This window comes from Saccostrea echinata, unplaced genomic scaffold (genome assembly GCF_033153115.1).
Source record: "Saccostrea echinata isolate AGI-Se365-2 ecotype Australia unplaced genomic scaffold, CSIRO_AGI_Sech_v1 ptg000054l, whole genome shotgun sequence".
Lineage (NCBI taxonomy): Eukaryota > Metazoa > Mollusca > Bivalvia > Ostreida > Ostreidae > Saccostrea > Saccostrea echinata.
In genome coordinates this window covers 1974384-2000477 of record NW_026889803.1, presented here as the reverse complement: position 1 = coordinate 2000477, position 26094 = coordinate 1974384, and the positions used below count along the sequence as shown (strand labels likewise).

General features: G+C 33.7%; 1 protein-coding gene across 1 annotated transcript; it reads left to right on the top strand.

Annotated features, from left to right (window-relative positions):
• Positions 1-583: 583 nt before the first annotated feature.
• Positions 584-15939, top strand: LOC133205853 (uncharacterized). Its single transcript, XM_061341737.1, has 3 exons — positions 584-756; positions 8562-8768; positions 11066-15939. The coding sequence occupies exons 1-3, from the start codon at positions 642-644 to the stop codon at positions 12154-12156; spliced, it is 1413 nt and encodes a 470-aa protein (XP_061197721.1). The 5' UTR covers positions 584-641; the 3' UTR covers positions 12157-15939.
• Positions 15940-26094: the final 10155 nt, after the last annotated feature.

Genomic DNA, 26094 nt, shown 5'->3' with positions numbered 1-26094 from the left:
AATGTAGGCGGGAATCGAGAGGTATTCTTTATTGCATCATTTACAAGCATTTCTGCCCTTACTAAGTAAATCTTTTTTTCAATATTTCAGAAAAATATGGAGATTTTTGAAATAAACTTTATGCGTCTAAACTTATTTATTTTACTATAAACGGAGATGAAGTTGTTATTTTCATGACTTTTGGAAAAATAAAGTTTGCTTGTATTATATATGTCCTTATTATTTTTTTTTAATCGGAAATAATTATTTGGTATTGAATGGCAACTTATTGAATTTAATGAAAGTGCTCATTAATTATGGTAATCTAAACTGCTAAACACCCACTGATCAAAGCTTTTGCTTATAAACATCAAGTACATTGTATGTTTGCAAAAAAAATCAAACAAAAAACAAAACAAAACAAAACAAAACCAAAAAAAAAAAAAAACATGGGGCGAATCCACTTAGGGTGAACAGGTGATTGGGGCGAAACCACTCAGATTCACGAGCACGTAGCACTCGGCACGTAGCCTAGTACCCGAAGCCTTCCGAGTGCAAGCGTGTATGCACTCGGAAGACCTCGGGTACTAGGCTAACGAGCACGAAGCAAAATAAACACGTGTGCTGTCTGTGTTAAGATATGGGGCATAAACTTGCCATGTATGTTCATGAGGATGTACGTGCCTTGCGTACGGGGATACAAGAAAAATGCATGGACTTTTAACAAGCGATTCTTCTCAGACATTGGTCTTGTTTGTGTGACTGTTACAACATTGTGTAAGTGTACCTTTGTTTGTCCTTTTACAAAATATCGAATTTTCTCTGCTTCCCTGCTTTGCAGTTTATTGAATGAAAATTATGAAAAGGAAATAATTTAAAGGAAATATTTTCAGATAAGATATGTATAATTTATTATCCACTATGTTTTCATTAAAGAAAACATGTGAGAAACTGAGAATGTATAACTATTTAGAAAAAATATATTCCAGAGGCCTACATATAATTGATTTGTTCTAAAAGACTAGAGATATGTACCCCCCCCATCCCCCCACCCCCAAACGATACCCGTGCTGTAGGTCGTATCAGAAGGGAAATTAAATCTGCAGAATCTGAAAAGAAATGGAGTGCATTGATTTTTAAATAATTAACTATCAGTCTATCATAGATTAACATTAAACTGAGGTGATTAAACTTAGATCTTAAATAGAGATGTTGCTGAAAGGAATGGAAAAGGAAGATCTTTTAAAAGTAGTTTTACTGGGTACATATATCAATCAGACAGGAACCAAAATTCGATCTCTATCAAACACTTCATATCTGTCTACTATATATACCTATTATCAATACAAGTAATTTATTCATGATTTGTTTTTTCTGCTTTGAACTGGCATATATATGTGATAGCCAATAAGATATGGTTTTTCTCTTATCAAAAAGGAAGCCAAAAAAATCAATTTTAAATCCATATTGCAATGTTACATCATTAAACATTACTTTGACATTATGTAAATTGACACATATAGCGCACACAACATTATACTATTCCAGAGTACAGGAATATTCATCTTCCAATATGAAGCTATTCTGAACAGTAAGTGGCATGATCAAGTTTACAAGTGTATATCTACTTCATTAGTGAGATTGCACATTGTGTACAAGAAAGTGCAGTCTTATTAACGATGTTTAATTAGACTCGCAGCACAATTAAGTATCTATCCGAATTCTTCATAACATGCGTACAAAAGAATACCTTATCTGTCAAAGACAAAACTCTCATTAAATTATGGATAAATTATAAAAAAGGGAAATTTTGAAACAGCTGGTTTGAGAGAGAGAGAGAGAGAGAGAAACAGAAAATTCTTTGAAAATCTTTTCAAGAAAAACAGGTCCACAATCAGTAATATTAAGATGCAAACATCCTCAGACTGCAGTTCAAATCATGGCCCCTGGGTAGGGAGGGGCCACAATAGGGGATCATTTTACAGGGGAATATCTAGGGGAAAATGTATTAAAATCCTCTCAGGAGCAAAAGTGCCATGATTAATAATACATGTATTAATATGCAAGCATCCCAAGTAATGCAAAAATCAAGGCATCCCCCCATTGCTGAGGGTAGATTGAGGCCACTATAGGGGATAAAAATTTTAAATAGCAATTTATTACGATTCTGATTTTAAAAATTCTTTTGAAAAATATCAGGGCTACACTAAATTACATTCTCGTACAGGGCTCTCGATTCTCTTTAATTGGGGCCGATATTCGGCCCCGTTCCCAACGTGAAAAAGGCACCTTTTTTCCCAAATTTGAGTGTAAAAATTCCCAATGTATGATTGCTTAAAATTTATTACTGTAAAAAAAAATATAAAGCATATTTTTGACAGTCGTAAAAGCACTGTGAAGATATATGAAGGAAACACTTCCGTGTTGTAAACTGGTAGTTCGTATATATGCTGGAACCAGTTTAAAATGAAAGCGAAAGTCAACTATAGTACCGTAAATTACGAATTCTCTTAGGTACGACTTGTTTATTTACAAACATGTCGCATAATGTGAATACTATAGAAAAAAGATTTCTACTAAGACAACTAACAAATGTAAGAAAATAGACACTTTGTTTAAACAAAAGGCTGCCGCTCTACAATTAACAGAATCTCATTCTGAGTTAGTGGTTACTGAAACCCTGCCCTAGAGCAATTCAGGACATCCAAAGACAAACATTTAAGGAGGCTGGGGGGTCAACAAATTAACCACAAATTAACCACCAGATTTAACTTAATTTTTTAGATTTGATATCTTAAGCTGTCAACTATCATTTGGCAAAGAAAAACTTCAAAAATTTTAGTTTTAAAATTTGATCATTTTCTATATCTTCATATGGAGCTCTTCTTCTAAAGGAGATCAATATAGTCTAAAAATGGCCACAACCCCTCAGCCTCTTTAAAGTTCTGACCAGAGCCCTAGAGCATTTCAGGACATTTAAAGATGAACATTTTATTTCAAAGTTCTAAACATCTGAACAGTCAATTACATGTCTAATTAAGATCTACCTTGAATAAATAAGATGATTTGTTTTCAGTTTTTATGATTATTCTGTGTTTATTTGATTTTTCTTCTTTAAAGAGTTAAAATTATGATTGGTAAAAATTTCCCAATTTTTATAAAAACAACGCTTTTTTCCCAATTCCATTGGCCCCGGCCCCAGTACCAAAAATGGGTGTGAGAGCCCTGTCGTATATGGAAACATTCTAGTGTGGATCAATTTTTTTTTTTAAATATTAAAGAGACAGTATGGCGCATCTCATCAAAAAAGACTTAATAAAAAAAATTTTGATAGGATTATAAATTTTTTTACTTACATGTACTCATAAATGAATAAACTTCAGAAAATTACTAGTTTCGTAAATAAATAACTCTGATTATTTCATTAAAATTAATAATTATTTAGGCCAAACAAAAAAATATGTGTGGTTCCGGTTACACCTCCAAAAAAATTAGGGTAGGTAGGTAGGGATTTTTTTTTTTTTTAAACAAAATAATTTTCCTAATTTTTCTAAATAATACCTATCACTGCTTTGCAAGTGGCATTTAGATGTGGTGTGATAATATACTAGTCAATATTGGTAGGGGACACCTACAAGCTACCTTGCTTTGGATTTAACACTATTAAACACTTGCACTATGTTTTGCAAGGAGGCCGTCATTGCTGAAACTAAAACTTAAACCTGAGCTATCGATGGAAATTGGGGAAATTCCGGAAAAAATATGAAAATTGCCAAAAAAAGTTTAGGGTAGGGGGTATAAAATAGGGACGGTTGGGTAACTGGAACCACATATAATTTTTATTTGGCCTTATGGACCATAAATATACATCACAACTTGTTAGGGGCTCCACATCCCATGCTATTAACTCATGCATGCTTATAATTAAAAAAAAACAGCATGGTAAAAGAGGATAGCCTGGTAGGTTGAACAAGAAAAAAAACAAACTGAAAATAGGGCTTGAAAAAGTGAATTTCGTGGCCAAATTTTAGTTGGGGGGTTAATATAATCGTTGGATGAGGAAGAAATGGGAGCACGGTGAGACTTGCGCAGGGCTAGTGAAGGTGCTCCTCGACAGGTTTGTTGATATTAACATTTTTTATATCGCCATCGCTTTCAAAGAAAAAAAAAATGTGTAAATCAGGAGATAGTTTTAACATATGCATCTTAACTTCTGCAGAATAGCAAGTCCATGTTAGTCATAATGGTATTGAAGCATCCCCTGGATGTGCTGATTCTAGTTCGGTTATGTAATGACCCTTAGGGCTAGGATGGAGCCATAATTTGGGATAAGAATTTTTCATGTGAATAAAATTGTTAAAAAAAAAATGCTGAAGAACAGACCAAGGTGACTCAGGTGAGCATTGTGGCCCTTGGGCCTTGTTATCATCTCTTTCACTGTATATCTACTTATCACTCAACACATGAAGTCACACTTGTTGATGTCATCTGACCAATGAAACAGCAGTTACAGCACTAACATTTCTTTAAGTTTAATTTATAAATACAGTAGTTAACAAGTTATGATGTTGAATAGCCATGATAAATCTTATGAAATGAAATGGTTTATACTTGCAAATTTGCATGATTGTAGAGAGAGAGAGACTGCTGACAATATTAAACTAATACCATTTTCAATTTTCAGCACTATGATGCTGTATTATACATTTGGGTCATAGAAAGGTGTCTAGTTATTTGTGGTATCTGCCAAGCTTTAAAATTTTCAAAAAATGTTTTAGTTAAATGAGTTATACATGTATAGCATGCTTTTTGGTCTTAGTTACCGACACATTTCGTTCTGAAAAATCATCTGTTTACACAAAAATGACCCAAAAGTTCAGCAAGAAAATATAATCAAATGTTTTTAAAGCACTGCAAATAAAGGCAAGGTTAGCTCTGTAATGTAGTGTGTATCACTTCTGCACCATTTTTTTTCTCCTTTTCACCTAAATATACCAGAAACTAAACTTCAATTTCATATGAGTAACTGCACAGAATGACATGTTTTACATTGAGTACACAGATATAAATAACATTTTGATGTAATCCAACTCTCACATAAAAGTTATTTCATTTATGAATTTTACATTGTCAATTCATTGAATGTCCTGTTATACAGTATAACACTTTTTAAAATTGTTTCGTTTTTAACTCCATACTAAATTAAGTCAACATTTCCAATGTTTTACTGAGCGGTAAAAAAAATTAGATGTTGTACCACTCTGTGAAATGTTGGATGAGATTTGGACTGATGTGATGTTCTTTTATGTCAAGCATAGGCAGGATCAGCTATTAATAATACGTTATTTGCATTCTTTGGTGTTCAACAGTGGCAGAAATGATCAAGTCAAATCTGCAGTGCAGGTAAACCAAATTTACAGAGAAATTTTGTCATATTCATTGCAAACATTGAAGCCAGTGCAAGATACATTATGGTAAAAAGTATAAGTTATATAATACAAAACATTTATTGACTGTGTTCTTGGACAAACATTTTTTGCCGAACCCTCGAAACAAACTGTTTGCCTTTGGCCTAATGACCTCAGGCAAACAGTTTGGTTCTTGGGTCCAATAAAAGGCATGTTAGCCCTCGAACCCAGACAATAAGTGTATTCTCTCTGTTTTTAATTATGCAAGGTACATATATAAAGTATGTAACTTTAGATTTTTGTCCACTTGCAGTGCTTTTTGCAATGCTATTTGACACGTAATTTCATTGAATAAGTCATTGGCTGTCTTTTAATACTTTAACCAAAATCCTCTTAAATAAGATACATCTTCACTTCACACTGCGTAGATTAATGTAAGAAGATTTAGAGGAAGAGGAAAGACAGAACTGATGTCATATCCTTTGTTTTGTCATGCTTTAAGTCTGTCAGCAAAATTTTTGTTGGCTTGCAGTTCACCATTGTGGTCAAAAACTGATTGACTGTAAGATGATCTTAATGAATCATCTTACTAGTAAACATATCAACCTTAAAAGGGAAGGATCTATAATTGATTTTGGAGGCGTGATTTGTGATTAGAATCGTTTTGATGCCATGATAATTTTTTTACTATGTCGCATCTGAAAAAAAGTTTCTTAGAAAAATGTTTTTTGAAAACATAAATTTTCAAACCTTTTTCACCATGTCAGTACCTCTTGTTGTCCAATTCCTCCTTAAACTTTTTCTTTTTTAGAAGATTTGACTTAGCTGTGTTTGAATAGATATTGAATTATTTAAAGGAATTAAAAAGGTTTCTTATAATATATTTTGAAAGTCTAAAAAATGCCGTTGATGTTCAATATTCACATCTATTTTTAGCTCACCTGAGCCGAAGTCTCAAGTTTTTCTGATCAAAATTTGTCCGTTGTCTGTCGTCTTTGTCATTGTAAACTTTTTACAAGTTTCATTTTATCCAGAACCACTGGGCCAATTTCAACCAAACTTGGCAGAGAGTTCCTTGGGAAAAGGGAATTTGTTCAAATGAAGGGCTATTCCCTTTTCTAAGGAGAGATGATTAAGAAAAAGGAAAAATTGGGTGGGGTCATTTAGAAATCTTCTCAAGAACCACTGGACTGAAACTTATGAAAGCTTCCTAACATGTGTAGATTCAAATTTGCTAAAAAAATGACCCCCTGTGGGTGATCAAAATTTTACATGGGTGACCCGGGTATATATAGGAAAAATCTCTCAAGAACAGCAAAGCCATGATTAGTCATATTTATATGGAAGCATTCTCAGGTTGTGTATATTCAAATTTTTCAAATCCTCTGGGGGTAGGGTGTGGTCACTATGGGTGATCAAAGTTTTATATGGATATAAATAGGAAAAAATCTTTAAAAATATTCTCTAGAATAGGAAAGCCATGATTGATCATATTAATATGGAAGCATTCTCAGGTTGTAAAGATTCAAGTTTGTTCAAATCATGACCCCTAGGGTAAGGATGGGGCCACAATAGAGATCATAGTTTTCTATACGAATACATAGGAGAAATCTTAAAATCTTGTGATGAAGAACAGCAAAGCCACGATCAGTCATATTTATATGTAAGCATCTACAGGTAATGTATGTTCAGGTTTGTCCAAATCATGACCCTGAGGGTAGGGTGGGGCCACAATGTAAAAGTGGCTATGTGTTGTAAATAGTGAGGCCACGCTCCTTTTAGTGCTAGCTAGTGGGTTAACCCTTTAGCTCAGTTGGTAGAGTGTTGGATTTTAAATCTGAGGGTTATAATTGTAGCTTCAAGCCACAGTGTGGACACCCCATAGCTAATCAGTCATACATCTATATTAACAAAAAAATGCTACTAAGAAATTATAGGAAAAACCATTTCATTTTAAAGAACATTTATTTTACATTATAATTAAAACTGACAAACAGCAATTACAGGAAGAGTGTATCTTGGCTACATACCACATAAAGGTAACAGGTGCATGATACCATTAAGAGTAATGATTACAGATATACATGTAAATAATATGCATATGGGTTTAACCAGGAACATCAGATTAAAAGTAAACATAACCAGGAACTTAAAGGTATTGAAACAATGTGTATATTGTAGTCTACTACAACACACATCCATAGAACATTACATGAAATGTCATTATATTGTTTAAAGTTATATAAGAATGTGCTTTTTTGAAGAAAAAATCTACCAGGTGGTATGAAAGATTGGTATCTCTGGCAAAGTTGACAGGCACACCCATACATAAGATGCATTTTATTTTTTATTTTAAGAAGAGTTTTACTTTTCAAAATAAAAAAAGTAGGGTTTTACATCATTTATATTGGATTTTGCTAGTCACTGCACAGCCATAATTACAGCTGTGTGGTAGGAGATTGATCAATAGAGTGTGAATTTTATGTCCTAGGGCAAATTATATCAAAACCACTCCATATCCATGGAAACCTGATCAATGTAAATTGTATATTTTACCTAAGGTAATACTTATTGTTCAGTATCCATCATTGAAGATCTTTCAAGTCAATAAAAAACTGAAGTACTGCATCTTGGTATATAAAAATAAGAACATCAAAATTTTGTATGAATTAAAAGAGTTATGATGAACCTTAACTATAAGGCTTTGCATATAACATAAATTTATTAAAAGGATAAAAATTCAAACTAGGATCTTCTGAACTTAAGACAGATTCTGTTGCAACTTGCTTATATAACAGGTTTCCCTGAATGGATTTTGTGTGGAAACATTGTTGCACAGATATTAATTTAATAAGGAAAAAAAGAAGTAGAATAGTGTTTTCTGTGACAAGATTCCAGCTTTATATTTAATTTTGAAGATAATGAATATACTAATATTTAATTGAATATGATACTCAGAAAAAGTAAATATGTACTCATTAACTTTTGTTTTTAATTACCGGTAAAATAAATTTTCTGTAGCACAGAAATAATATATGCCACTTTCATTTTTGGCAACACAGTGGTTATAGTGGCATGGAGCTAAAAGGTGTATTCCAAGTGATTTGGTAAAGGCAAACCATTCATCATTCATGGTGTCACCTACGCATGTATCAATGGTTCTTTTCTTTGTAGTGTGTGTTGTGTTCCTCCATTACAAGCTATCTACCTCACATGGAACTGAAGACCAGCAGAACTTTCTTCCTACCTTGCACAGACGTATCAGAAGTGTAGGACAGACTGAGCACTCGGGCGATTTTAGGAAATTTGCTACAGAAAAGTTGTTGCCTTTCTGGTTGCAACACTACTGTTATGGACATCAACCGAATCAAATAACCACAGGTATAGTTTCAAGAAAAAGGTACCAAATGGTTAATTTTGTGAAAGTTAAATTCCAGTACTGCATGGGTGTAATTTTTTGACATTCATAAGAAAAGACATGAAAATTGATTCCACATAAGGGATATGATTTTCAGGGATCTGTAGAGTCAACAGAATTTTTTTTTAAAAATAATTTCCTGAGCATGAATTTTCAATTTGAAACACTGTAAATCCTTAATTAATGATGATTAGCTGGCTGAATTTGAAAAATAATTATGATTACCTGGTACATGTAATTTGTAAGGTAAAAAGCTATTAAACAGAGGAAAAAAAACAAGTTTCACAGGATCAGTTTTCTTGGAAAACATTTTGCATTATAAATTAGCACATAAATTTGACAGAGACGGTGCATTTTTATCCTTTTAATGGTATAACGTGCATGCTTGTACTTTAGTATGTCTTAGAATAATCCTTGTGCTATTCCTGATACCAGCTGAGACCTTTGTGAAAATAGTAATTAAGGTTTAGATTCTTGTATCAAGGAGTGATAACACATTATCATAATTTTTAGCTCTACTGGGTAAAAGTGAGAATTTGGCAAACAACTAGACTACAACAAGATACTTTCTCGTTTCTGTTTATACAGTGTATAATTTTTTTCATTTCAATGAAATTCTTTAATCAGAAAGTAATCATGATTACAAGACCTTTTTCAGAGTAATCAAATTACAATTGCTTAATTGTAATCAGAAGAATGCATGATTACTCATGATTACACTGATTACACAGCAGTCTGTAATTGATTACAGCTGATTCAGTTACTTATTACAATTGCCCCATCCTTGCAATGAAAGGTGTTGCAGTGGTTTAAAAATATAGACATTTACCCATGGTATGTTCAGTGCTTTCAAAATGCTACTTTTTCCAACAGTTTTTGGTTGTTTTCATTTTAAGGTCATGCATGAGTTGTAATGCATGAATCCCCAATTAAATTTTTCTTACTTGTTTTATTGGAGGGTGGTTAAAGAAGACATACTGTATGTGTCCTTTAAAAAGCGGGCTTCGTATTTTAGTGGCTTTGGCGCGGACAACGATGCGCTAATTCATGACTAATTCATGCTAAATCATTTTATGAATACAATATATGGCGCGGTAGTGTGTAGTGCTAATTCATGAATATGCCAACATGTCAATACCTAGTGATTGCGCTAAATTTTGAATACGTCAATTTATGTATAGGAACAGTAGTTTGATTTACAGGTCACACTTTGAAAAGTCAAGGTCAAAAGGTTGTTGTTAGGATATGAGGTGGTCATTTTCCCAACATTTATTATGATGTAAATTGAGGGAGATTGGTGGTAACAAGTCTTACCCTTTCCGAAATAAAAACCTTATACTGGGAACATGGGCCGGGAACATACTATGATTTTATGTGATCATTATATATATAGTGATCATGTAAAATCCAGCATATATATAGTGTGTTACAGGCCCCTGTGAGCAGATTTACACTGAAGATTAATCATAAGAGAAACTTTGTTTTATAATTTTTATGCCCCGCCATGAATATGGCCGGGGTATATTGTGTTTGTCATGTCTGTCTTATGTCCTTTTGTCCTTCCATCCCTCCGTCTGTCCTTCTGTCACACTTTGCATTTAGCTCAGTTCAAAGAAACTATTCAAGATATTTTTTTCAAACTTCATATGCTGATACTTCCGGACCCATCCACCCCCCTTCCCCCTTTAGATCTGCACATGACTAATATATATGATAACCTTTTTGACAGTTTTTCAAATCTTGTACAGTGTATATGTATTAATTTATTAGATAAATATGATTTAATAAAAGAGCATAAATTAGCTGTTCACAAGAATTCCATATAGATTTGTTTATTTAGAGAGTGAAATGTAGAGAAGTACATGTATAAAATTATGACCTGACCATAATCACATGTGCAATTTTAAGGACACCTAGCCTAGCATAAAACCTGACAGATAATCCTATATATTGGCACCTGTTTGACAGACTGATGACAGAGCAGAACACGTACCAAACAGCCCCAAACTCTATCTTTCAGTTTGACTTGTATCTGCTGGTGATGGACTAAATAAAGATAGTAAGGTCACAAGGTTTTTCGGTGATCCCAGATACAATGGGAATTGGCTTTGATGTGAGAATGTATTTTCTTTTAGTAAAGACTGTTTCCCAGTACATATGATTGCTTTCCTGTTCATAATAAATATGTATGATGGTTAGAGGTTGATTAATATTTTAAAAATGTGTTTGATTTTTAATCAATAACTAAATTATATTGTAGGTCCAATACCAGATGGATTCAGCTTAGAACAGGTCCACATTCTTCTCACGCCTGGCATTACATCCTCAGAAAATATCCCAAACTGTGTCAAAGTTCCAGAGAGCAGGCATTACTTAGCTCAAGTTCATCATCTGAAAAACACAGCTCTTCACAAAATTTTTCAAAATGTTCCCATCACAAACAGCAGTATTCATTGTAAGAAGGGAGAATTGCATCCCTTGGCTCATCATCAGCTCCATGAGTTAGGAAAACAATACTTTTCACTGTATATGGAAAAATGGAATATTGAAGCTAGTCATGTTGCCCCTAAACATTTTAGAATTCATTCATTGGATAAAAAAGACAGTTTGTCAAGTCTTATATCATTTCTGCATGGTATGTTACCACAGAAACATTTTAAAAATGTAAATATTCAGATGTTAGATGCAATCACTAAGGTGTCTAAAAGGAAGGATATAAAATTAGAATGTAATTTTCAACCCAATCTGACTGATTATCTTGATCAACACTTTATGAAACACACCCAAGCGGATAGTGGAACTGGCCATTTTTATTCTAATGTCCTGCCAAATATTTGCTCTTCATTTTCTCAAAAATCTAGAAATAAAACAGCAGAAAATATTGTCCAGAACTCCTTACTTTTAATGGACAAAGGAATGAAATCCTGCAGTGGCCATCATGGATGTCAACAGCTAACAGATCTGCATACATTCCCATGGTTACAAGAGTTTTTTAAAAATGTCCAAATGATAAGAGATGTTTTTGAAAAGGTTTTCATCTATGCTGTTGATAGAGCCTTTATTTCATACTTGATGTCATCATTTAGGTATCGCAATGTCAAGGTCACCCACCCAGGGTCACATGTTGCCATAGAAATTTACAGAAACATTTATGAAAAGGTTAATCCTTACTATGTGAAAATATTATACAATGGTATCAATATTTCTCATCAAGTTCCACTTTGCACAAAAACATACCCATGGAGTTTGTGTAAACTCAAGTACTTTGTTGATTTTCAAAAGCAGAAGTACAAGTCTTTGTTTAAATCTAGTCCCATGGTACACAAAAGTTGTCATTTCTCTGTAATATAAATGTGTTGATAAATTAATAATAGCAATTGCAATATGTTAAATTTCATCTTGAAATGTAGAGAGAATTCCAAGATATATTGTATAGTATGGTGGGAAATTTTATTCCCCTCTCTCTCACTCTTGTTACTCTGTCTTTTATGTGAAATAAAAAGCTTGTAGCATTTGGAAAAAAAATAGGTTACCAAGAATTTCAATTTCCTGTGAATCTTACAGTCAGTGGAGACATGGCTTTGATTAATGTATATTGAACAATTATTTGTGTGAATTATGTGATGTTAAAGTATATGGATTTTAAATCATTACAGCAAGAACAATTTTGTGGAGTTTTAGATCTGAAATATAGTAGATATAATGTGATGAAAAGGTGTGCATGGGTGTGTGGGTAGTGTCTCATGTAGACGTAATTTTAATTAAATGACCCAATAAACAATGTGCATGTGTAGAATTTTAGATCTGAATTATATGAAAATATTTAAGAAATATCGTAAAAAGAAATATGTTACTTCAATGCTGTTCATTTTTGCTCATTAGAAACCTTTTCATTGTATTGGTGCATTTGTATTCTTAAAATGTCTAACATGAATAATCAATGTTAAGATGCCTATTTCATGTTCATCATTTTAATTTACTCCATGGTGCTTTCAGTAGACTATTTCAGAACTTGTTCTCTGGCTAGAACCATTCTTTAAAACAAATATTTGAGGGGTTCATAGAGATGAAAAAGTAAACCTGGCTTGGAGAATATTTTTTTTAATATTTAAGAGGTTAGATACAAATAATTTTGTCAAAGAATTCTGAAAAAAAAACAATACTGATTGAAAAAAGGCAAGAGATAAGAGAAAAAGCGGATATCAGTTGGTTTTATAATATTGGGGTAAGGGCGTTAAGGCAGGATTCCCGACTTTGTAAGAATGAACAAAGAGAGATAATTCTGAAAAATGGTCCATACTTTAAATGAATTACCTTCAAATGCCTAAAGACTAATCTTGACTTGTCAAATTAAGATCATTTAACAGCTCTTATTGCAACAATTGTCGGTTTTGAAGTTAAAGCTACTGTATCAGGGATGTTTGTACTGACTAAATTCATGTTTGGGCCAATTTGATTGAAGTAGTTATGTTTATTTGAATCATAATTTTAAGAATTGAATATAAAAATCAATGTTAAAAGTATGAAGTTCTTATTAGTCCCTTGTATTAAGAAATGTACAACAGCCTTTGCTGACTGGTCAGTTTCTAGTTGGTACAATTATGTTAAAGACATACTTTTAGCAAGAGTTTCTCCCTATCGTACTAGGCACATGCATATTTTGTCATTTTCAAGAGAGATCTAGCAAAGTGAAAGGTTCAAAAAGGTCTAGTGTTGCTTTTTTATGTATATTTTGATAGCATTTTTACAATGAAATCTATTTTTACAATGAATTCTATTGAATTCAGTATCAGATGTATTAATTCAATGACGAATTTATTGTTGTTTTTTAATTTTTCATGTGTATTTTATTGTATTTTATTTATTAACTATTTTTGATTGTCATGAATTCTTTTGAATTCAATACGAGATGTATTAATTCGCATACAATCATTTTCTGTTATTCAAGTTAGTACTTACTAAATAATTTTGCTTCATGCAGTCTTTCTATTGTGTCTGGTAGTTCAGTATCATTAAGGTACATGTATACTCAGATTTTGTCTTGAACTTAAGTGAATTGTTATTACTGGGATCAGATCTTGAGATAGTATTTATGAATGGAGAAGATATACATTCTGAGGTGGAATTTTTAATTTCTGGGATTTTTTTTATTCAGATGAGAGTGCACACTTTCTAAAGATACAACCTGTTAGAATGATTGAGAATCTTGAACATGGGGAATCAGAAAAACTTATGTCTGTCAAATTACTTCAGGAATGAATTATCAACCTATGCATGATACTTACATATTGCAGTGTTTTTAATTATGAAACTGCTCTAATCGGTGATTGTAGCACTTTCTTTTAAGAAGATGGGCGAACAAGGTGTGCAAAATTCCTACATATCTTCTAATGTATAAAAAATCAAATTCTTTTGTTGAACTAAGTATTTGGAGCAAAGTTCTAAGAATTGAAAGGTATGAAATAATGACAAACAATTTTTTTGTGGCAAAAATTATTTTATGATTAAAAAATAGCAAAAGATATTTTGGGGTTTGAACCAAAGCAATAAAAATCCTAAGTATCAGTTTTCTTTGTTGGAAACTGATATGCTAACCACTACACTACACAGCTCATTACAGGTACATGTAGCGGCACTTAAATCTTGTTTATAATATGACCTTTGAGTAACTGGACTTCAAATATTTCTCATAAAGATACAAATTTTGTGACATAACAGTGTATTTGCAAGGTAGAGTGGGTCCTTACTCCATGTTTTTAAGCAAAAATGTATATTTTTAGACCTACTTTGAAGATATACTTTGAAATTCAAAAAAAAAAAATGGAGCAAAGACCCACTTACATAGAAAAATGATGTTATAGTTTGGAGAAATGATCATTTTTACCCTCTTTGGTATATGTCTGCTATTTCATAGACAAATAATTTCAATCTTGGTGAGATTGTTGCAAATTTTAGAAAATTTACATAAACTATACAATAATGTTAACTGAAATAACAAAGAAAATTGTTTTCTAATTGAAATTTAATTTTCACTTTCTTGTTTGTGGAACCATAGGTTTTTTTTTTTACAGCTTAAGCTTGTTCACCCATTTTCTTTCAATTGATGAATATAAGGCATGAACAAAACACAGAAACAAATGTCATCAAAGCAACATGTTAATGATATCATAATATTTGGTATTACAACATGTATAACAACATTTTCAATCAGTTTAATTAACCTAACAATAAATGCTAATTAGTATTGAGACTTGTGTATTGAATAATTAGCCTGTGTCACATTTTCTAATTTATTTTTCATGTATTGTACATGCTAGTTAAAAATTCTGTATACCTTAATGATTATGATAATTCGGGATCTTGATATAGATATAAAAGATATGTCATCACAAATGTAAAGTTCTAGTGTTCATGATAAAATACACACTTAGATAAACATTGTTTTGTTTTATAATATTTTGCTAGTTTACAGGGAGACTTCAGGTAGTATTTATGTACTATGCCATTCAATTAAATGAAAGGTGACTGAAAGTTTACTGCAAGGTGACTGAATGGCAGAGTTTTGTCATATAGCCACATTTCCAGACCTTTCAGTGACCATTCAGTTGACGGAATGGTGCAGTTTCATTCTGTGCAATTTATTTTGAAATTGATGTGGTATAAATGCCTAAATATTCATATATTGTATTCCAGAGTTATTCTGTGTGTGAAGCTTGGTAAAGAAAAGTTTAGAATACTTCTTTATTAGTTCAAATAACTCAGAAGAACCAAATACTTCTATGATGCATTTTCATTGTTTACATATGCATGCATGAAATACAGAAATTGCTCAGGTTTTAGTTATAATGAAATTGATCTGCAGGCATTTAGCTGCATTTAAAATTAAAAGTTAATTTTTGACTTTATTTTGTGTAATTTGTGATTATTTATGTACTAGTACTAATTTATTGTTTTCTTGGAAGTATATACCAGTGCTTGATTGTATGTCATGATCTGTTGTGGAGTTGAACAAAATAATTGTTAACTCATCATGATATACCGCAGTTAGGATTGTTATTTGCTTGTTTTTTTTGTTTTTTTTTTAAAATACAGTTTATTCATGGTGAAAAACATCAAAATAAACTATAAAAATGGTCCAGCTTTTTTCATTTTATTTCAAGATTACTAGTATATAATCAGTGACAAGGTGTTCCACCTGACGGTGTATTTCTATGTTGAATATGAAAATTTCTGTTAATGGAATAGAGTTGTTTCAAACCAATCAGATCAACCCATTTTAATTTATTTTACAGCATAACAATTTTCTCCATTTTAAAATAAGCATAAAAGTTCCACTAAAGGCAAATTTTTGTGTGTAGTTGTCATGTAAATTTTGTATTTACTGCCACCAGGTAAATTCAAAATGTGGATATAAGATAGAGCTAGATTTATTGAAAAATTTTGCCATTGCAAAGGGCATATAATTTGTACTTAAATATCTCTAATTTGTACTTAAATATTTCTTACTTGGAAAAGTGGTATGTCAATTTCTTTTTGGTCAGCTTCATAACTATAGTTTTCTGGGATGTAACTCTCAGGACACAAATATTAGGAACATTAACAAAAAACAGTGGAACGTTAAATTCATAGGAGTAGCCACCTCAGCAATATGGTACCTATTCAAGCTCAAACCCATCAATCGTATTTTATTAACATGATATTTACAAAAGAAGCCCATCTGTTAAATTTTTGACTTGTAGAAGGACTTCTGTGCAGGGAATTTGAATGATATTAGGAACTTAATTTTTATGATGGGAGGACAGCCTTCAAGTGCCCTATCACATATCGAGGATTTTGTTCAGTCCTTTTGTCTGAATACCCATTGCCCGACGCCGTCTTTGTCTAGCTGTTTGTCCGTCCGTTAACTTTTCACATTTTCAACTTCTTGAGAACCACTGGACCAATTTTAACCAAAGATGGCCCAAAGACTCCTTGGGTAATGGGTGAAGGACAGATAATTAAGAAAAAGCAAAAATATAGTAGGGTCATTAAAAAACTTCTCCAGAACCACTGGACCTAAAAAAAATGAAACGTACCTGAAAAGTTCCTGATATAATATAGAATCTAAATCATGGTCCTGAATCTAAATCATGGGTAAGTGTGACAATAGGGAATCAAATTTAACATTTGAACATATTGGGGGAAAAAATTCTCTAGAACCACTGTACCAGAAAAGATGAATCTGGCTTGAAAACTTCCAGACGTAGTTTAGATTCTTAATTGATTGTTCAATCATGGCTATCGGGGATGGGGTGCAGCCACACTAGGGGACCAAGATTTACATAGAAATACATCATATAGGAAAATATCTTTAAAATTCTTCTCAAGAACCACTTGACCAGAAAAGATGAAACTTATATGTTACTTTCCAAACATACATGTAGTATAGATTCCGAGTTGTCTAAATCTTGGCCTCCAGGGGTGGGTGGAACAGCATTAGGGGATTAAAATTTTACATTAGAATAAATAGTAAAAAAAAAATCCTTAAAAATTTCCTTCTCAAGTACCACTGGACCAGAAAGGATAAAAGGCTTTCTAATATAATGTAGATTTTAAATTGTTCAAATCATGGCCCACGTGGTAGGGGTCACAATATGGGAATAACATTTTACATTGGAATATATTGAAACAAATCTTTAAAAAATCTTCTCAGGAACAACTGGACCAGAAAAAAAATGAAATGTATGTGAAAACATCCTGATATTTTATAAATTCTAAATTGTTAAAATTATGCCTCCCCACTCCAAGGGATAGGTTGGGGTCACAAAAGGAAATCAAATTTTATTTTGGAGTATATCATAAAGGAACAATTCTTCTCAAGACCTGCTGGACCAGAAAAAATGAAACTTTTATGTAATTCTGATATTTTGTACGGTTGTGTAGATGTTTAATTGTTGAAAGCATGGTTCTATGAGGTAGGTAAGGGCAATAGCAAGGGACCTTCTTTTACAATGAAATATATCATACAGAAAAAAACCTAAAAATTTTCTTCTCAAGAACCACTTGACCAGAAAAATAAAACTTACATGTAAGCCTCCAGACATAGTAAAAATCCTAAATTGTTCAAATCATGGCTTCTTGGGGGTAGGATGGAGCCACAATAGGGGATAAAGTTTAAACTGGAATGAATAGGACAAATTCTTTAAAAATCTTTAAGAACCACAGAAAAGTTGAAGCTTTCATAAAAGCTTCCTGACATAATCTAGATTTTAAATTTTTCAAATCATAACCTCAAGGGGTACGGTAGGGGGACAACAGGGGATCAATATTTTACATTGGAATATATTGGAACAAATCTTTAAAAATCTTCTCAAGAACAACTGGATCAGAAAAAATGAAAATGTGAAAGCTTTCTGACATAATGTAGATTCTAAATTATACAAATTATGTGCCCCGAGGGTAGAGTGGGCCACGATGCTATACATGGACTCTCTAGAAAAAAAAACCTTTTCAAAAATCTTCCCAAGAACCCCAGTAGACCCATTACTTTGCAAACATTTCCAAATTGTGTTGACACATTTTTTTTTAAATTATGGACCATAATTAAGAGTTTGCTAAAACGGGGGTAGATATTTTTTTATTATGTATGTATGCAGGAACAGATTTTTTTCTCCATAATTGTTATTGAAGCAATCCCATGGTGTGTGGATTTAGAGACCCCTTAGAGTTATGATGGGGCCACGATGGGGATCACAATTTTTCATGGGAATATAAAAGAGTAACATCTTTTTAAAATTCCCTCGAGAACAACAGAACTTAAGTTAGTTAGATGAACATTGTGGCCCAAGGACCACATTTCTGTTCATAGAGTACTAGTAATTGCATTCAAAATCATAGCAGTGTTTATGTTCTAAGATCCAAAATACTTTAACTTTTACACTGTACACTTGCTGCATTACAGATCATTTGAGATTTATTAATCTTGCGAATTTTGTTTTTACTTCTTGCAAATGGCTTTTGAGATTGTTTTCCAATATGTCAGCCCTGTCACGATGATAATGCTAAAGATCTTTATCCAATTTTCCAGTAAGGACAGGATCATCAGCATATCAAAAATTAATTGTTAATAACATGGTTTCTGATAGTGAAACCTTAAAGGGTATATTTTAAAATTCACATAATGCATTCGCTGTAGAAGTGAGATGAAAGCACCTTTTTCCTTACTTCTCTCTTGATTCATTGTATTTTATAGGAGCTGTTTGCTTCCAGGACAGTTTCTTGACTACTCTGGCCTGGTCACTGAGATTCTGGTGCATGATACGATGTCAATAAGATTTTGGTGGAATCGAAATACTGGTACAGGAGTCATATAATGAGACTTCCCCCAGAAGACCAGCTATATAGTGAGTCATTGAGTGTATAGTGTCTCTTCCTCCACAACCACTTCCCTTCAACATGCTTTGTTTGGGTTTTATTCATATTGTTAATATACTGTGTATGCACATTGGATGCTTTCTGCAACTTGCAACGATGGTCTTGAAATCTGCTTACGCTCTTCAGTCAATTTTTTCCTTTTGTATAAGAGCTTAATGTTAGCTCAGTAACTTTAGTAAATTGTGTCAGCTAAAATATACCCCTCCCCCTTTCAAATATATCGGATATGATATATCTTAATTACATTTCAACTGGGTTTTTTTTAAAGATTTTTTTTTTTTTTTTCGCGGCAATCTATTTTTAATGTTTTTATCGTTTATTCTTAGTGTAGATAATTGAATTCTACAGAAGCCGGTAGGTGCCAGGTAGAAAAATATTTTATCTGGCGGCCGCCAGATAAGTTTCTGGCGGCCGCCAAATAATTATCTGGCGGCCGCCAGATAAATAACTGGCGGCCGCCAGAAACCTATCTGGCGGCCGCCAGAAACTTATCTGGCGGCCGCCAGAAACTTATCTGGCGGCCGCCATATAATTTTCTGGCGGCCGCCAGATAAAAAGATCTGGCGGCCGCCAGATAACTTATCTGGCGGCCGCCAGAAACCTATCTGGCGGCCGCCAGAAATTATCTGGCGGCCGCCAGATAACTTTCTGGCGGCCGCCAGATAAATATTTGGCGGGCGCCAGATAACTTATCTGGCGGCCGCCAGAAAGTTATCTGGCGGCCGCCACATAATTTCTGGCGGCCGCCAGATAATTATTTGGCGGCCGCCAGATAATTTCTGGCGGCCGCCAAATAACTTTCTGGCGGCCGCCAGATAAGTTATCTGGCGGCCGCCAGATCTTTTTATCTGGCGGCCGCCAGAAAATTATTTGGCGGCCGCCAGATAAGTTTCTGGCGGCCGCCAGTTATTTATGTGGCGGCCGCCAGATAATTATTTGGCGGCCGCCAGATAAAATATTTTTTCTACCTGGCACCAACCGGCTTCCGTAGAATTCGGCAGGAAAACATGTAAAGATATAATATTTGCACGTTATTTTGAACTTAGATACAACGTTTGTTAGCTATATCGTATATCTTACATCGAATGCAAAGTTATAGTAAATGCTTAATTGTCGTTAGGTTTCTAAGGCTATTTCCGGAGAAGGATGATTTTTTAAAGTTGATTGATTGTATGTTGTTTTACGTCCCGTTGCGAGAATTTTTCACTCATATAGATATATCACCATATGCCGGTGAAGGACTTCAAATTTAGACCTTTACTCGCACTCGGGGCCATTGAGCAGTGAGGATTCTTTATCGTGCCAACGCCTACCATGACACAGGGACTTGACTTTTAAAGTCTCATCCGAAGGACCCACAACTTTCACTTCAAAGTGCCGAGCGCTTGGCGAAGGAACAGTTGCTACCTATGTTTATCGATTTAGGTCAGTCGCGGCCGTGATTCGAACACACGACCTTCCGATCACGGAGCTAGCGCTCTGTTGAATGAACTACCGTGACGACTGTTAAAATTGAAGAAACGTCAGTACTGAACAAGCTGTATTCATACATACAAGACCAGATATGACTTTTCTAAATTAAAGTGGAAGAAGTTGCTGAGAAGGGAGAGAGGAGAATGGCCTTAATGTGAGCCCCCCTCTGCCCCGAAAGACTGATAATATAGTAAGACTTCCCCAGGAGAAGTCTCTATATATGGACAGTCTTCCAGGGGGAAGGCTTATTATACATCGAGCCTTGTGGGAGGAAGACTCACTATATAGCCAGTCTTCCTTGGGGTAGCCTGATTATTGGGGAAATCTCACTTAACAACACAGGTCTTCTCGTGCTCCACAATTGTTCTTGATATGTAAATGGCGTTGGTCGTGTCCTTTTTTTTTTTTACAGCAAACACTTCGTTAGATATTTCTTGCTTATGCTAACGTCTTATCCTAAGCATGTTTATTCTTAGCAGAAGCTTTGCTATTTTGGCTCTTTATCCTTATTGCACGATGCCAAAGTTTTGTTCAATAACCGAATTTTGTTGGTAGAACAACCAATACTGAATCGTCGGTCTCAAGAATAATTTCTTATTGGAAATATTGTTCAGCAAATCTGTGATGTGTTCAATACAAACTGCTTCCTACGCTGTCTGCTCTTTTTACAATTCATTAGGTACTCTTGACTTTCCAGTTTTTACTTTTTCAGAGCATGTCTCATTCTTCTTTCATTATGTAGGTCTTTTTCGGTGTATTCTCTATTCCCAAACTATTGCTTCCAAACTTTTCAATTACAAACAAGCCCTACAGTGTCAAGATATCGAACATCTAAAACAAAATTCTTTTAAGAGTTCTTCCTCTTCTTCTTTAAACTACAGTCCCGCTGGACACATCATTACAGTTAATGCAGTTGAAAATGAAGACCTAAAATTAATTATTCATTGTAAAGGGTCCTAAATACAGTGAGCCCCGTTCTTTCCATTGGCAACAGAACTTCATTTCTATTTTGAATTCTATCAAAGATTGTGCCAGACGTTGGGCTAAATATGAAATAGGAACTGAACACTTCATCAGAATGGCTTAATTTTTTTAGAGGTATATTAAAGAATCGTATAAGAAAATTAAAAGGCAAAATGCGAACTATCTATCCTTCCGTTTTCACTAAATCGGAGTTGATAAAAGAGTTAGAGAGACTACATGAACAATATGTAATGGTTCAAGCAGACAAGGCTGGTAACAATGTCGTCGTTGTTTGTAAGACTCATTATTACAACTCTTTCTGGAAGAACTTGGTTTTAATTCCACGTCTGGAAACCTACATATACTAGCAATTCATTTTCAAAGGATAAAATTCTTCAATATTACATTTCAGTGTTTCATACGCGTACTTTTAACATTCTAGTCACCAAGTTGAGTTCGATCTACCCTACCCATACTGGATTCCTAAACTTCATAAAAATCCTTAAAAAGAAAGATACATTGTCGGGTCCAGCAAATGCTCTACCAATTCCCTATCTTTACTCCTTACCAAAATATTAACTGTTGTTAAGGAGAAACTTCAACAAATTGTTGGAATTTGATCGACACTTATTGTGCTCCTTTATCAGCCAGCTTGTTTTTATATTCCTATGAAACAGAATATATTCAAAAACTTCTAAATGAGAAGGAGAAAAAAACTTGCCATGGCCTTCATCTCGACATTCAGATATATCGACAACGTTTTATGAATTAACAATAGTTATTTCCATTCATATGTCGACTAGATGTATCCCTGTGAAGTTGAAATAAAAGACATAACAGAGTCTGCCACATCTGTTTCATATTTGGATGTTTTACTGATTAGAGAAGACAAAGGCCAACGACAAAGTAACAACTAAATTGTGTGACAAACGAAATGACATCAGCTTTTCCACCGTAAACTTTCCTTATTTATGTAGAAATATTCCGCTATCACCTGCATATTGTGTGTATGTCTCCCAACTTATTCGATAATGAAGAACATGCTCTGAGTACGATCAATTTTTTAACCGAGGCAGGCTACTTACGCACAAGTTGATGTTGCAGGGATTTCAACAACCTCGTTCAAAGTCAGTATTCCGTAAATTCTATGGTCGTTATAATGACCTTATTAGCAAATATAAACATTTTACTGCGTCATATTTTCGCTGACTTGTTTCATACTAATTGTTAGGCCTTTGTTTTTGTACTAAATTTAACTACGGAATTGATCAATACATAGGGCTCAAGGAGTGTGTGACCGGTCAACAGGGGATGCTTACTCCTTCTAGACACCAGATCCCACCTCTGGAATTTCCTGGGGGTTCGTGTTTATGCTCTGTTCACATATTTGTATTGTTTGTAGTTTTTATGAGATCGATCACTGTTCGTTATAGATCTTCACTCTTTTTCACCTAACACCTTAAGGTTTCCTTCTTGTCTCTGTTGTTTGTTTTCTGCGTATCATTTCATGTTTTCTGGGGGGTTTTCCTCATGATCGTGTTATCTTTTAACTGTGTGCACTTTCCGGAATGAGATGTTTTCTTTCCAAAAAAATATTTCCGTTTCTGAGACAAAGCTGTTTAAGTACTACATAATTTTTTTCTTCAGAATTTCATATTCTTTGTTCACGTAATCTTCTTTGGCTTGTTTATGCATTGTTCTTATCTCTTCGTCCATGTCTGCATGTCGAGTTGATCAGTGACTTTTACTCTTTCTTTTGACATCACTAGATATTTTTTTTCATTTATTTCTGATGTGCTTTTCTCAGTGATCGACGTTTTTGTCTCAATATTCCACTGCTCATACTTGCTTGTAAAGGGTTGCAATAGTGATCTCCTCATTCATTTTGAAGCGTTCTGTATCTAGCTTCTTTCTTTCTCTTTGTTTTTCAATTTTAATACTGTCACGTGGACGTTGCCATGATTGGTGTATACTTACTACCATAGTCCGAATATGCCTATAGTTAGATTTGAATGCATTTTGAATCTTCAAGGATGTACAGTAGATTCCAAAATATACGCGAGGAATTAATTATCGCGTAATTTCGCGAGAAGCACAACTCGCCAAATAAATGTACTCGCTTTTATTTTTTTTTGGTACTTATATACATATAAAATCTCTTGAACAACCATCCACTCGCGAATTATTGCTTTCGCTATATGACGTCAAAGAGCCGTTTCGATATATAAAGTACTCACAAAAAAAATGAGGAATCTACAGTAATTAGATGTCTTTTATTACTGTTTAAACTTCTCTATATCCTTCTCTTAGCTTTGCGATGCCAGTAATCCTGATTTTGTGTCGACCACTAAGCATGTTGTGTTCGATCATTCAACTTCCACTATCATTTTGGCATTAGGATAACATTGCATAATGATATTCTACTGTGATTTGTATTGTTCTTTCTCTTTCGACGCTCTAGATCTCCATCACTGTTAGAATTTATGGAACCATAAGTAAGGAATGCTTTGGTATTTAAGTAAATAAGTGTCGTTTAATGGAGATTTTTTATAGACAGCATTGTTGATTTTGATAAGCTGTCACAAAGGAACAAATTTAGCACTTCAGATTATAAAAAATTAATATTCAAAGTGATTTATAGGAATGTGTGTTTATTGCTTTAAAATTTTCATAAGAATGATTTTTATTTGAAAAGTCAAAGTACTGGTATATAACAATATTGTGTGTGGTAACACGCGTGCAGTAAGCCCTATACATTGATCAGGTAAACGGAACACTCAGTAGTTAAATTAAGTATAAATCAAAGGCCTAACAATTTGTATGAATCACGAAAGCCAAAATACGACTCAAATGATAGATTATATTTCCTAACAAGGTCATTATAAAGACCATTAAATTTACGAAATATTATCTTTAGAGGAGGTTGTTGAAATCCCTGTAAAATCAACTTATCTGTCAGTATCCTGCCTCTCCTGAGTATCGAATAGGTTAAGAGACGTAAACACCATCATATGCAGGTGATAGCAGAATATTACTACATAAATAAGGAAAATTGACGATCGAAAAGCTAAGTCATCTTGTTTATCATACAGTTTGATTATTAGTTGGCCCTTACCTTCTACTGTCAGTAAAACATCCAAATATGAAACAAATGTGACAGACTCTGTGGTGTCTTTCATTTCAAGTTCACTGGGATATATCGAATACAAAAACAAGTCGGCTAAAAAGAGCACAAGTAGTGCCCATTGGAATTCCAAGCTTGTTGGAAGACCTGGTCTCCGAAGACTTCATAAATATCAATGAGGAAATCCAGCATCCTTTCAATACCAACCTAAGAGTAGTTGTGTGTAGAATCAGGGATTTTTTAACGAAGTAATTTTGTTGATGACCAATCACAAAATACGAAAATTTCAGACTTCCATTTTTATTGAATGAAATATGGAGATAACGAACAGTATTCAAGCTCAAAGTCCATTAAAACAATACAAATCGGGAGCAGAGCAAACACGGACCTCCAGAAACATCAGAGGTGGGATCAGGTGCCATGGAGGAGTGAGCATCCCTTGCCTACCGGTCACACCCGCTGAGTGCTCCTTGTCATGCATATGATCGGTAAATAACGGAAAAAAACCGTCGACAATTCAGTGTGTAAATAATGGCCTAACAATTAGTATGAAAAACGTCACCACGTGTCTTAGTTTCGCATTTACAACTCTGTATATGCTAAGCATCATAGTGACACTTACATGTTGCACATCATTTTTCTCTGCAAGCACTCTGCCACACTGCACATGTATCCCATAATTTTTCAATTCATTTTCTACATTAAATATCATATCATACAGGGAATATTTCATTTTTTTTAAAAAAGAAATTTGAACTGTTCTTTAGTACAAAACTATCCCCTGCCACCTTTGTAGTTGGGCTTGAAAGGACAAGATAGGCTAAACCTGGTTTGTGATGTTTTCAGAACGTCGCAATAATTTATCATGGAAAGCCTGCTGTCATCCCTGTTACAAAATGAGTATTGATTCCAAATTATATGATACACAGAGGTCACTGGAAGGTCGCAAAATTTGTCAATTTTCAATTTTTTAAAATCAAATTTATTCAAATTTTTATCAACTTTAAAGTACATTTTGTTTCACAAAACATAGAGCACAAGCTTATTAGTACCTATCTACCAAATTTATATATTTTTGGCTCCAGTATCAAATACATTTGTGTATGAAAAATCTCAGATAGGCCAGCTTGTGCTCTATGTTTTCTGCGGTAAAAAGTAATTCAAATTTGACAAAATTTCATCAGCATTGGGAAAATTGGTAAAATCTTCTACTTTGTCACCGTCTTGTAGCCTCCCTGTATGAGTTTAATTACAATCAATCCCGGTTATAAAATAATATTTCAAGTTCCTTGTTGCAATCTATCACAATTTGCCCC